Source organism: Sciurus vulgaris, assembly GCF_902686455.1.
Source record: "Sciurus vulgaris genome assembly, chromosome: 3".
Lineage (NCBI taxonomy): Eukaryota > Metazoa > Chordata > Mammalia > Rodentia > Sciuridae > Sciurus > Sciurus vulgaris.
The window spans coordinates 51,635,481-51,649,913 of NC_136463.1; the positions used below are offsets into that span (position 1 = coordinate 51,635,481).

The following is a 14,433-nucleotide window of genomic DNA, read 5'->3' on the forward strand; positions in this document are numbered from 1 at the left end:
TGATACTTTGATAACATGATAAAAAGATGTATAATTTATTTTAAAATAGAACACTAGCCTGATTAACACCAAGAAGAAGTTGGAGACAGACATTTCCCAAATGCAAGGAGAGATGGAGGACATTGTCCAAGAAGCCCGAAATGCAGAAGAGAAGGCCAAGAAAGCCATCACTGATGTGAGTAGCAGGCACACTTCTCCATCAATTTAGCAGTAATACTGCCTACAGCAATAGTTTTCTTGATTTTTTTAATTTACTTTTTAATCAGGCTGCCATGATGGCCGAGGAGCTGAAGAAGGAGCAGGACACCAGCGCCCACCTGGAGCGGATGAAGAAGAACATGGAGCAGACAGTCAAGGACCTGCAGCTCCGTCTGGATGAGGCTGAGCAGCTAGCACTGAAGGGTGGCAAGAAGCAGATCCAGAAGTTGGAGGCCAGGGTGGGTCTCCCAATAACTATTTCCTTCTGCTTCCAATGTCTGATTTGATTAAAGTTCTAAGAGCCTGTCTGTTTGCAGGTGCGTGAGCTGGAAGGGGAAGTTGAGAGTGAGCAAAAGCGTAATGTTGAGGCTGTCAAAGGTCTGCGCAAACATGAGAGGCGAGTGAAGGAACTCACTTACCAGGTACAGGATTAGTTTTAATCACCTAAGTACTCTTCCAAATATATGTGAAGTGCTCATATACAATGATGTAATAGTACTTTAGAAATAAGGCCCTGTGATTTTTATGATCTTTCAGACGGAAGAAGATCGGAAAAATATTCTCAGGCTTCAGGATTTGGTAGATAAACTTCAGGCAAAAGTGAAATCTTACAAGAGACAAGCAGAGGAGGCTGTAAGTATCCTTAAGTTCTACCTTAGAGGGACAGTGAAGTCCTTTGGTTAAGAAAAGCAGATGGATAATTAGATTCATTACCCTGTTCAGTAAATAAACCGTTTTATATAAGACTTGAATTTAAAACTTTTGTACATTTTTGTAGTTATTTCTTATCATTTGTAATATCAAAAGTTTGGTTTTAAAAGTAAACTTTCAGTTCACAAAGAAACAAAAATTTAAAAGCAGAAATAAGCCTGGCCATAATCTCTGCTCATTATCTGATAAAATTGTCAAGAAATGAGAAGATATAAACAAAAATTCTTACATACTTAAATGCTAAAAAACAAACTGTCCTTTATAATTCTTGGGATAAATTTGAAATAAAAGTATAATTACTAAATAATTAATTATAAATAAAATTACAAAGAAGATACTACTTTTACAAACCTACATATTGAAGTCAAAGCTGTTGTTTGGAAGTTACTCATTGCTGTATGTGCTTTCATTATGAATCAAAAATAAAAATAAGTTAATAAGCTGACAGTGTTATCCAGAAATTATAAATAACAAAACAATGGAAATAAGAAGCACCATTAAAAATAAGGTAGAAATCAATTAACTAGAGTATACTAGTTTCTAATTTGATTATGTTATTAATATCTGACAACTGAGGAATTAATAAATATACTTTTGACTAGTTTAATCAACGGGAAAGTGAGAGAAAATATAAACTCACAACATTAGAAATGAGAAAAAAAATAAACCATGGACATAGAAAAAAAAATTAGTGTAATTACTATGTAAACCTACCAAAAAATTGAAAACTTGAAGAAATTCATGATTTTTCTAGGAGAATATAAATTACCAATTTAGCTGGATAAGTTATTTCAGAATTACTTCTGAAAATGAACCCAGGTCCAGATTGGTCTTTCAAAATTTCAAGGAACAGATAATCCCCCAGCTATGTAAGCTGTTCAAGATCATGGGAAAAGACAGAGAGCTTTCCAATTCATGTTAAGAAGCCTGCATAACCCTCATACCAGAACCTGTCCAAGAGAGAACAGGGGGAAGAAAATACAGGCTGTTTTAATCATGAGTACAGTTGCAACATGGATGAATTACTTAGTATAAAGACCCTTACTTCATTAAAGGAATTTTCCATTGATATTTGAATAGGCTTAGTTTCTACAATGAAAGGATTACTTTATATTAGAGAATCTGTCAGTACAATTTTTACATCCAAAGCAGGAGGGAAAAAATAATATTTTGTGCCAAAACATAGTAAAGTAGATCATTTATTTCAATTTTTGAAAACTATTAAATTCATCCTCAATATGATAAAGAATAGTTTAGTGAACAGTTATCATCTAAAATCAAGTATTAACAATCTTGACTTTAATATTCTTGCCTTCTCCTCTGATCTTAACATTTTTTATTGCTCTACTTTTGGTACATATCTTTTAATATGCTTTGTTTTCAAAAATAAGGATGTAATTATTTATGAGGCAACAAGCCCCAGTTAAATCACAATATTAATTTCAATGATAACAAAACCTAGGAGAGGTTTGATTTTGCTTATCTACATATGCCAAGAGTCTAGAAGGATGTGCACTATGGGCTTCTTACAATTCCATTTCTATTCTCAGGAGGAACAATCCAACACAAATCTATCTAAATTCCGCAAGATACAGCATGAATTGGAGGAAGCAGAGGAAAGGGCTGACATTGCAGAGTCTCAGGTCAATAAACTACGGGTAAAGAGTCGGGAAGTTCACACAAAAATTATAAGTGAAGAATGATCAAGTCCGGATACAATGGAATGACTGAAGAGAGGCACAAAATGTGAAGTCTTTGGTCATTTTCCTCTATAATTTTGTCTGTTCTACCCTATTGTGAAGGAAATAAACAGTATAGGGTACTTTGCAAACAATATCCTTAGGCTGGTGTTGTTTTTTTCCTCTCTCCTAAAGTGATGTCAAGGTTTGAATAATCTCAAGTCTGTTGAACAAACACATTTAACCTGCCACTAAGAACTATTTATATATACATACTTTTATTTTAGGTCTATGGCGATACTTGAAAACTATAAAGTTGTCACATAACAGGGAAGTCAGTTTTGATGAACAGAAATCTGGATATCATTTTTCTTTCTAACCTCTCCTGGTATTTGGGTATAGTTATAGAATCCTAGAAAGTTCCTGCTTCCTCTAGTTTTCCAAGACAATGCAAAGGATGGCACTAGCTATATTTTCACATAGGCAATTCAGACTGAACCATACCACTAATTCTCTTTGCTTAATAACTGTAATCAAGAACATAAATGCAAAGTATTCTTAATTGGCACATGAAGATTTCCAACATTAATGCTAATATTCTGTGCACATAGTGTGGGTATGGATTTTATATGAATGAGATGTGACCCTTCTCCCTATGAAAGCTACAGGGTGTCGATTAACACTGGGGCCATAGAGATTATTACTTTATATATTATAATGCTTCCAGATTGTATGGCCCCCTAGATAATCATGTAGAGTCAAAATCAATGATTGATAATATCAATAAAATGTATGCACACATAATGATAAACATGAGTTTGGTACAAAAAGTAGATATGGTAGCTATCCAGATTACTGAGAGAAAATTTCCTGGAGGATTAAGATTTTTAAACTAGATACAGCTGAGATACATAGCCAAAAACATAAACTTCCTGGATAGCATGAAAGAAAAGATGAATGCTAACTTCCTGTATAAATAGAAAGCAAGAATATCTTGGCTTCAATGGCACCATGTGAGAATGATTTAAATTAGACATGTAGAGGCAATTTAACAGGTAAGTTGGATCCATGCTATAACACCAGTTTTAGGAAGGGTGTGGAATTGCTCTTCTCACTGTATTGGCCCCTCTTTCACGTTGTTCCTATATCACCTGTGAATTCTGAAGTACCTCATAACTTGGCAATAATCACCAAAAAATAAAGTCTTGCTTTCTATTTGCTGAAGCATTTTTCTAAAATAGAACAAAAGCCTGTCTTAAAATCCCCATTAAATCCTATTGAGACCATTATTAAAATGTTCTCTCTTCCTGAGAATAATTACCCACATTTTATAGATGCCTAATAAAGAAACAGACATTTAAGAAAACAAAATGATGTACCTGTAGTAACAAAGTTAGCTAACAGTTGACTAGAAAAGCCCTTCTTGGAACACACATCTTTTGCGAGACTCTTCCTGATGGTTTTAATTGACTCCAGGTAGAAGAATGTCATCAGAAAGCGTCTTGGACTGCAAATAAGGTGACTGGGGTTTGGACTGCTGTGTGATTTGTGAAACATTTCTTCTATTCTTTGACTCTCAGTTGCTTTATAAGTAAAATCAGAAAAATGGACCAGATGGTCCCTTACAATAATAAAATCAAATGGTGATTATAACCACTATCTCCAGATATCTTTTTCACAAGGTAACCAATTTTCTTCCATTACATCAATTGAAATATAAGAATAATAGTACAGATATGGGTGCAAACAGGGTACAATGGGTCCCAGTACCAGTCAGACAATGCTAACAGAGAGAGATGCAAGGTCACAGAGACAATAAAACAAACATGTTTTAAAATAAAAAAGTGAAAATAGAAAACAATGTTCAAGATATTATTTTCAAGCAAAATGTTAAATATAAATTTTAGGTATCTGATGGAAAAGAATTTATACACACTTATATTTCCAGGAAGACATGATCCATTTTAAATATTTTTCTATGTTCGGTTTGATAGAGGAGAAAGGATTTCACAAACAATTTGCATTTTAAAAAATGAGAGAAGCAGGACATCTCTGCTCAGTAAGGCAGTGCAATTTTGGAGCAAGCCTGAAGTGGAAATGGAATGATTTCACAATGAATAAGAGGCAAATAACTGGCGGAAACAAAAGAAACTGTCTATCTTTGCTCCTCATGAACAAATTTTAAAATAAGTTTCAAGGCATCATTGGAAAAGCACAATGCATTCCAAAAAAAAAAAAAAAATGTCTTCTTGGAAGGAACCAGCAATCTCTTTATGATATTCAGCTAAAGAGCAAAAACTTTCCTCTCCAGTGTAATATTACAATTGTCAGACAGTTGAAAAGACTTCACACGAGCTACTCAGTGAAACAGAAGAGCAGTAGGCAACAAAGTCCAGGCATTCCAGAACTCAGCAGTCTTTGAAACAACACCTTACATTATTCCAAGGGCAGATCACTTTTAGATTGCCAACAACTCAAATTATTTATAGGAGATTGATTCATATACTTAACCCAATGTGAGAGGAAATATTTCTAATTATATCCAAACATCTTTAATATGAGGGGAATTAGGCTTGGAAACCTTCTTTGCCAAAAACATGTTTTGCCAAATATGTTTTAAGAAAGAGGAGGAGGTTACGTGTTTTCCATATTTGATCCTATAAAAGTACCCTTGGAATGAGTATGACTTGTCTTTCCTCATAAAGCTTCAAGGTAAGCGTGTGTGAGGACAGAGCTCTGTCTGGAGGACGTGAAGGGATGCTGGCTGCTTGCATGCATGCCACACATCCTGGTTCCCACTGTCCCTGGCAGCCTTGCCAGTGAAGCACCAACCTACTCCACAGCAATTTTAATTAGATGTTGTAGTCTTCCCAGTCATTTCCTGGTTCCCAGTTAAGAAGTGTACTATTATTAATAATCATTAGAATTTAATCAAAAGAATTTTATTGTTTTTCTTACAGTTCTGACCCACTTGAAAGGTTTCATCTCTAAAGGTAAGAGCCTAGTTCCTTTTTTTAAAATTCCTCCTGGAGTGCAAGAGATTTTCTGCAATGGTTTGGATGTGGCATGGAGTGGGTGCTAAAAAATAAAAGTATTTCAATCATGCTTCTTTTGAAAAACTCTGAGGACTTTAGAAATTGTGTCTAATTAACTCAGATCCTTGCAATATATGAAAATGTTTTCTCAGTCTTCAAGAGTTTCATGTGTAGTTTTTTTTTTTTTTCTATTTGTAGCATTGTAGTTTGTCTTTTAAGTATAACATGCAGTGTAATACTTCACAGGGTTATTCATTTAGAGAGAAAATGTGAACTTTCTATGCTACAGTTTTTATCCAGCACTATATAATATAAAAACTGAGACAATGTCTAAATGGATACAATGAATGGTCTGAATCCTTGCCTTGGAATAGTTGCTTAACTCCATGTTGTTTCACAATCTGTAAAATGGAAATTTAAAAAAATACACTATTAAAATGATTTCCAGCAAGACAAATCATTTTAATGTGTTTAGATAAGTCATGTAATTTGAATGGAAAAATGTGAAATAGTTTATTCAGGTGAGCTTTCTTGGAAAAGGTACATTATTATTATAAAATATATATATGATGATCATGGATAGCATTCATGAATGCTAGTTAAAGAAGCAAAAGATGAGTTTGAAAGGAAAACCTTTTATAAATTTTTTGAGAATATTAGTAATAAGGTAAGAAATATATAATAAATTTTTAAATAAATCTTTGAGAAATACTAAGGACTAATGAAGCAGCTGGTTTTGTCAAAATTATGAAGAAAGGATAAACTGATGTATAATAAAATTATTTCCTCAACAAAACAATGTGAAACATATCTCCTCACAATTCCACTCTCTTATATATTAATCTTTGTAACTCCAAAGTCTATAATGAAAACATTTTTACCATGTACAAAATACTTCCTAAAATTTTTGCGACATATGCTTATCATTCTTTTACTTCAGAAAGCCAGCTCTGAGCCTTTCTCTGCATCTAGCATGTGTTTTTAGAGGTGTGAAGGATGCTGTAAAGAGTGTACCCTGCCTGCAAGTTGCTTATAATCCAATGAGGAAAATAAAAATCATGCTTGAAAGACCCCACAGCATCATGCTGTCATCTTAGCTTTGGGTTCTGCATAAACCAATGATAGGCAGCTTATAAAGATCAATATATATAACAAATGAAACACAGAGATTAGCCAGGATAGATCTCCCAGTAGGTGAGCCAGAAACAAGTGTCTCTTTCCAAATGCATGATTAAGTAGCTGTCAGCACTGGCGCAGAACAAGGAGACTGATATTTCACCTACATCCAAGCCAGGGAGATGGTGATACCCAATGCAATGCTAAGTACCCAAAAGTCAGTGAATTTAAAACAACAACAACAACAAATAAAAAACTCTTTAAAAATGTGATGGATCTAATGGTCTAGTTTATGAATTTCTATAATTTCTTTTCTTCTTGCGCCAGGAGGCCGGGTCCTTAACTGGGCTGCCAGCAATAACCTGCAGCCATGAGTTCCGATGCTGACATGGCCATTTTTGGGGAGGCTGCTCCTTACCTCCGAAAGTCTGAAAAGGAGCGCATTGAAGCCCAGAACAAGCCTTTCGATGCCAAGTCCTCAGTCTTTGTGGCGGACCCTAAGGAGTCCTTCGTAAAGGCAACAGTGCAGAGCAGGGAAGGGGGGAAGGTGACAGCTAAGACTGAAGCTGGAGCTGTGAGTAAAACATCTGTAGCTGATTAGATTGTTTAAATTGTGCCTCATTTGGGGTTAGGTTAGCTGACCATTATTTTCTGATCTAGTCTCTCCTGTTTTACTGAACAGACTGTAACAGTGAAAGAAGACCAAGTCTATCCCATGAACCCTCCAAAATACGACAAGATTGAGGACATGGCCATGATGACCCACCTGCACGAGCCTGCTGTGCTGTACAACCTCAAAGAGCGCTATGCAGCCTGGATGATCTACGTGAGTTCTTATGGCCTTCTACTCATAGGGAGTTAATAATTTTTTTTGAAAAAGAGTAAATTATCAAGTTTCTTGTCAAATAATCATACTCCTTTAAAAAAATGTGTTTTCTCTTTTGGTGCAGACCTACTCAGGCCTCTTCTGCGTCACTGTCAACCCCTACAAGTGGTTGCCAGTGTATAATGCTGAGGTGGTGACAGCCTACAGAGGCAAAAAGCGTCAGGAGGCCCCGCCCCACATCTTCTCCATCTCTGACAATGCCTATCAGTTCATGCTGACTGGTGAGTGGCACGACTGGTTTTCATATGAATTATTTTATCACAAAATGTTAGTGCTAAGAAGATACTTAGAAATATTCTAATCCAATTCTCTTGTTGTTAAGAAGAGGTGACCAACGCACAGAGAGGTATATGCCATCAACACTGGAACTAAAACTCAACTCTCTATCCCTTGAACTTACCAGAACTTGCTAATGCGTCATCCCTGTTTAATATGTTTATAGGCTTCTTGCTTAGAAACATACCAGCAATTTTATATATTTAAATAGTAAGAGTAAGACTAAGTAACATGTGAATCATATGTTGTCTGAATAGAAAAGAAAAATACATGTTAAATCCTTTTATTCCCTTTTTATTGTTGATTATCAATTATGTAATTTTAAAAGTATCATCATCTTTTAAAAGTTATCAGAGGGGTGATAGCTTCTCTTTGAAGTTGTTCTTTTCCCTCATAAAAGGATTTCATTTTGATTTAGGCACCCTCTCTTATCTGATCTTTCTTTAACACAATCATGGTACACTTTTGGGAAGGTCAGTCATATTAAGGTTCTAGTCTGTGGCCATAGGAAGAAAAAAGCATTTTTAATTTTGAGGCTAATTGACTCATTTAGAAATTAAATCTCACCCTGCCTTGCAGGATACTATTTCAGTTTGTCAAATCATAGTCCAAACCCATAACATAAATGCATTTTTCAGTGTCATGTATTAATCAGTAGACAGCATGCCATTGAAATCTACAGATGGCAACTCTGGGATGTGTCTGGCTTTGGAATATGGGATTCTTTACATTAAATCAACAGGATTTACTTCTTGTGATGACTTAAGGAATTTAAAATATGACAACATTTTATCTCTCTCCCCCAACTTAATTGGCTGAAGAATAATACCATGTATAACTTGACAATAATATTTTGAAAACACCATCAAAAATGACATTTATATACTCACATGTCCTGTTTCCCTATAGAAATTTTTATTTATGTAGTGAATACATGTACTGATTGTTCACTATTTTTCTTCTAGATCGGGAAAATCAGTCTATCTTGATCACGTATGTACTCCTATTCTGAGACTTATTGGTATTTTATTCTCACTAAAAAAATGACAAATGAAAAAGCAAACAGTTAGTGAATGCCCTCATACTAAAGCAATGGCAGGATCAGTCAGAAACTAGCTAATGGTTTAGTTTTATTGTAAGGATGTAGATTGAGTCAGAATGTAAAATAAAAATGCTCCAAATTATCTCATTTGCTAGTTCAGTCCCAAAAGTCTCACAGGAGTTCCCTGGAAGTTGGGGATATAAATTGCCTTCTCTGATCCTGACCAGATCCTATTCAGGACAGAGAACAGCCCATAACCTTCTGGAGGTACAGTGGTTTGGGAATATACCAGTGACACATTTTCAAGTCCTACTTAGGAAATGTCTATCACTTCAAAGATGTAGACATCTGCAGTCTAAGGAAACTGAAGAACACCTGCACATTTCATACAGTTTCTTACTTAATGTTTCATTTTCTATGTAATTGTTGAGTGGCTGTTTTGTATGTCTCTCACAACCAGATCTCAACACCTAGCAATGAATAAGGAACATTTTAAGCACTCAAGAAATATGTGTTTAAGTGAATAATGAATGAATTTCTCTACTTGTCAGTGCAAAGCAAGAGAAATAATATGAGCTATTTGTAGCCTAAATAAAAAAGATCTAGAAGACTCTCAGACAGAAAGATATAAAAATACCTAGATGCATGAGGTAGTAAATGCTAATGGTGGAAATTATTTCATTTGTCACGATGCATATTTTCTCATGTACATTGGTCTTTGTGAACAGTGGAGAATCTGGTGCAGGGAAGACTGTGAACACCAAGCGTGTCATCCAGTACTTTGCAACAATTGCAGTTACTGGGGAGAAGAAGAAGGAGGAGGCAACCTCTGGCAAAATGCAGGTGTGTGTCTTGTCCCAGGCAGAATCCAGGCTCTGTTAGGGCTCTCAGGGAAGAAATTCCTGAGCCCCAGATGCAAGGACTGCTCTCTTCTTTGCAGGGGACCCTGGAAGATCAAATCATCAGTGCCAACCCCCTACTGGAGGCCTTTGGCAATGCCAAGACTGTGAGGAATGACAACTCCTCTCGCTTTGTAAGTCTTTTGGTCACAGAAGGATTTTTTCTTCCTTTAGATACCAGAGGAAGCACATTTAAATTATTTCAAACACATCTCTCTTGTCTACTTCCAAGTTTTGTATATAACATCATCTTTTTTAACTTACAAGGGTAAATTCATCAGGATCCATTTTGGCACTACGGGGAAACTGGCTTCTGCTGATATTGAAACATGTGAGTAACAGGACCTTCCAAACGGAATTCAAGAATGATAAATGATGGTTTGGAGGAACACTCTGCAGCTCTTGCTGAGAGTAAAGCCTATAAAACCCTCATCTTCTGCCAAACATGCCTGTGGTAGTGTCAGTCTTATCTCAAGCAAACATACTTGACCCACTCCAGGTATGAGCTAATGATTCTGTAGAAATCATTGGGAACTACTGGGGTTGTCCATAGTATCCTGTTCTCAGACTAATTTCAGACTTTTCCAGGAAAAAAAGTAACATTTGGTGTAAATGATTTGCCTATGTGTAGAAGATAGGTGATTTCTCCTCACCTGAGCCTTGATTACTATATTGCTCTCAGTAGCCCCTCTGGAATAGAATGACAGGGGACATTGGGGAAGGAGCATTCTCAAGACTCAATTACATTCCAAATGTCAAGGTTCTTCTGTATAAGAAGTGAATAATATCTTCTGCCAAGCAGGTATCATTTTCTTTCTAGAGATAATAGGAGAAACTGCAGTGGTATTTGTAGAGACATTATATGTGGTACCTCCTGGGAACATTCAGCTGAAATCTCAAGGGTTCAATAAGATTTAACTAATGACCTCAAGCCCTAAAATCACTCCGGAGCACTTTTTACTTTTTCCCCAATTCAATGTTTACTATCCATTACAGATCTTCTGGAAAAGTCCAGAGTTACTTTCCAGCTAAAGGCAGAAAGAAGCTACCATATTTTCTATCAAATCATGTCTAATAAGAAGCCAGACCTAATTGGTAAGAAAAAACTTAAATACACAGGCTAGAAATTAATCATTATACTAATATTATCTAAATTAAAGCATATATCCTGAATTCTATGTACCCAGAAATGCTCCTGATCACCACCAACCCATATGACTATGCCTTTGTCAGTCAGGGGGAGATCACAGTGCCCAGCATTGATGATCAAGAAGAGTTGATGGCCACAGATGTAAGTTACACATTACATATAAAAATGACAATAACGGCTGACTGTAAATGTGGCTAAGAATAAAATTCTCCCAAATAAATTCATGTCTTTATAACTTTTGTCCTTTCATCTCTCCTGGTAGAGTGCCATTGACATTCTGGGTTTCACTTCTGATGAAAGAGTGTCCATCTATAAACTCACAGGGGCTGTGATGCATTATGGGAACATGAAATTCAAGCAAAAGCAGCGTGAGGAGCAAGCTGAGCCAGATGGCACTGAAGGTACCAAACCAATCTCTATCTGGGTTTAATGAGAGAATATAGGACAAAAAGCCCAATCCAAACTCATCTCTTTTACAGTTGAGCTTTGGATGAACATACACAAATTTACCCTCACATAGACCTTTGATAATGCAATTCACTCAATACTCTCTCCCTATGAATGGTGGGGCCCAGAGTAGGTCATATTTAGTACCTGAATTATGTTTCTGCAGTTGCTGATAAGGCAGCCTATCTCCAGAGTCTGAACTCTGCTGACCTGCTCAAAGCCCTCTGCTACCCCAGGGTCAAGGTCGGCAATGAATATGTCACCAAAGGTCAGACTGTGCAACAGGTGAGTACATGATCTCAATGAATCACACCCATCCCAGGCCTCCATGCCATGTTTTTTAATAATACTAACAAACATTACTATGTTTGTGAAGGTGTACAATGCAGTGGGGGCTCTAGCTAAAGCTGTCTATGAGAAGATGTTCCTGTGGATGGTCACCCGCATCAACCAGCAGCTGGATACCAAGCAGCCCAGGCAGTACTTCATTGGGGTCTTGGACATTGCCGGCTTTGAGATCTTTGATGTGAGTTAACAGAAAGTTTGTAGCAGAAAATTCTACAAATCATACATGCTATAGTCATACATGGAAAAGATCTATAAACTTAACTGACACATGAAAAAGGTCCAAAAGAACATAAAAGGGCATGAACTTTGAAATGATACCAAAACTCCAACTCTGTCAATTCCTAACTTGGTGATAAGGGGAATGGTATCTAATTGATCATTGAGCAATTTCAATGAGTCACCATAAGTAAAGCACCTCACATTTCAGATAATACACTCATTTCTGAGATCATTTTGCAGTTACAAGATTTCTCAATTTAAAACTCTTAGCATAGTCCCAACACATAATGTTTAAGATGATTATGATTAAAAAGATGATGAAGGCAAAGGTAGCATCAAAGAAGTGATGAGAAACACAATGAAAAATTCAAAGACTTCAAGATTCCGATCTGACTAATTAAGGGAAGTGACATTTAAATATTAGGTTAACCTCAGAAATACCAAGGTATAGAGAATGGAAATGGCATTGTAAATAAACTCAAATTTGTCTGCCTAGGAAAGAATACTACCTAGCATAGGAAATAAGGCTACTCTTGGTCCTTCACCTGACATCAGTATTTCTGAGGTATCTCATCCAGAGGACACATTTTTAAACATTTTCTGTATGTGGACTGATAGAAACTGGATGAAATTTCAGTAAGGGCTTGGCATGGGAAGACAAAAATCTATCATCCTAGGAGGGCAGTCAGCCTACCCAAATGAGAAAACCCCTTTCAAAGGTAAACTTTTGTTATAAATTTAACTTAATTTGTGTTTTCCGCTTACTTAGTTCAACAGCCTGGAGCAGCTGTGCATCAACTTCACCAATGAGAAACTGCAACAGTTTTTCAACCACCACATGTTCGTGCTGGAGCAGGAGGAGTACAAGAAGGAAGGCATTGAGTGGGAGTTCATTGACTTTGGGATGGACCTGGCCGCCTGCATTGAGCTCATCGAGAAGGTTCATTTGATTTTTTTCAGACCACAGATTATACCACTGTATAGCATATAAAAAAAAATCACAAAACCTCTGTATGTACTATGATAAAATATTTTTATTTTTAAACAAAATTAGGAAAATTCCTTGTTTCATTAACTCAGAGATAGGTATTCTGGTAAAAGGAGATTGAATATTTTCTATAAAGTCTATAACTTCATACCTAACCACAGTTTGAAGTACAAAGCCTTACATTTAAAAACATCTTTCTTTATAAAACATAGCTCTGACTAGAATACTTTTTACTTATTTCTTTGGCACTTTTAGATTCATTATTACTAACATTTGATGTATGAATTTCTAGTACTTTAAAGCAGAGGCTTTCAAACTCTGGTTGTGCCAAAGACTCATGAAGACAACTGCAGATTTCCGTATTCTGATCCCTAGGAGTCCTCTTTGGCAAAAGTGGGATGAGGTCTTGGAATTTGTGTTTTTTAGCAAATGATTCTGATGTAGCTAACTTTCAAGTCACACTTGGAGAAATATTGTTCTAAGGACTTTTGGGGTAAAGACACAAACTCTACAAGAGCACAGCCCTCATCTATCTTATTCTGTCATGTTCTAAAACTTGACATAGCACCTCATTCTTCATAGGCACTCAATAGATATTTGTTAAATTAGTGACTTCTGACCAAAGAAATAAGAGTTCATTAACTCTATGGAATTAAAGAATGAATTAGTCAAATGGATCATTAATGTCACCTGTTATTTCCATAAGTACACAGAACTCATACATCATTTGTTTCTTTTCATTTTTCTAGCCTATGGGCATCTTCTCCATCCTGGAAGAGGAGTGCATGTTCCCTAAGGCAACAGACACCTCCTTCAAGAACAAGCTATATGAACAGCACCTTGGAAAGTCCAACAACTTCCAGAAGCCCAAGCCTGCCAAAGGCAAGGTCGAGGCCCACTTCTCCCTGATCCATTATGCTGGCACTGTGGACTACAACATTGCCGGCTGGCTGGACAAGAACAAGGACCCCCTGAATGAGACTGTGGTTGGGTTGTATCAGAAGTCTTCAATGAAAACTCTAGCTTACCTCTTTTCTGGAGCTGCAGCTGCTGCTGAAGCAGGTAATTTGCAATAAGTCAATCTTTTACATACAACATAAGCAGAGAAAGTGTGTCTCATGATTGCTTGTGCTTTCTTTGTCCCTCAGAGGCTGGTGGTGGTGGAAAGAAAGGTGGCAAGAAGAAGGGTTCCTCTTTCCAGACTGTGTCTGCTCTCTTCAGGGTATCAACTTCATTTTTTCTCTCACTGAATACAGGACATTAAATTTTACTTTACTGTGTGCAGAAAGGGATATAATCTTGTGAGGATTCTAGAACTGAATATGACTCAGGGAGATGAGTTAGTCAACAGTGGCAGAACTGAGTTTTAGGGAGCTTCTGGATAGTTTAGAAGAGAAGTCTCAGTAAATAAGATAGGAGAGCCAAGAAGTGATGCAAGT

At 36.5% G+C, this 14,433-nt stretch overlaps 1 protein-coding gene across 2 annotated transcripts in view; it reads left to right on the forward strand.

The window, feature by feature from the left end:
* Positions 1–14,433, forward strand: part of LOC306657752 (myosin-1) — a 52,777-nt gene that overhangs the window by 22,646 nt on the left and 15,698 nt on the right. The window contains exons 1-17 of one of the 2 annotated variants that reach the window (XM_079134048.1): positions 5,283–5,300; positions 5,549–5,581; positions 7,067–7,313; positions 7,422–7,565; positions 7,690–7,846; positions 8,867–8,894; positions 9,672–9,786; positions 9,884–9,976; positions 10,110–10,173; positions 10,839–10,937; positions 11,030–11,133; positions 11,255–11,393; positions 11,606–11,724; positions 11,816–11,965; positions 12,776–12,946; positions 13,744–14,056; positions 14,143–14,216. In XM_079134048.1, the coding sequence (XP_078990174.1) occupies positions 7,110–7,313; positions 7,422–7,565; positions 7,690–7,846; positions 8,867–8,894; positions 9,672–9,786; positions 9,884–9,976; positions 10,110–10,173; positions 10,839–10,937; positions 11,030–11,133; positions 11,255–11,393; positions 11,606–11,724; positions 11,816–11,965; positions 12,776–12,946; positions 13,744–14,056; positions 14,143–14,216 (1,974 nt within the window). In that variant the 5' untranslated portion in view covers positions 5,283–5,300; positions 5,549–5,581; positions 7,067–7,109. Of the gene's footprint in view, positions 1–49; positions 176–266; positions 438–515; positions 621–735; positions 832–2,459; positions 5,301–5,548; positions 5,582–7,066; positions 7,314–7,421; positions 7,566–7,689; positions 7,847–8,866; positions 8,895–9,671; positions 9,787–9,883; positions 9,977–10,109; positions 10,174–10,838; positions 10,938–11,029; positions 11,134–11,254; positions 11,394–11,605; positions 11,725–11,815; positions 11,966–12,775; positions 12,947–13,743; positions 14,057–14,142; positions 14,217–14,433 lie in introns of those variants that run through there. The other variant, XM_079134047.1, reaches the window with a different exon arrangement.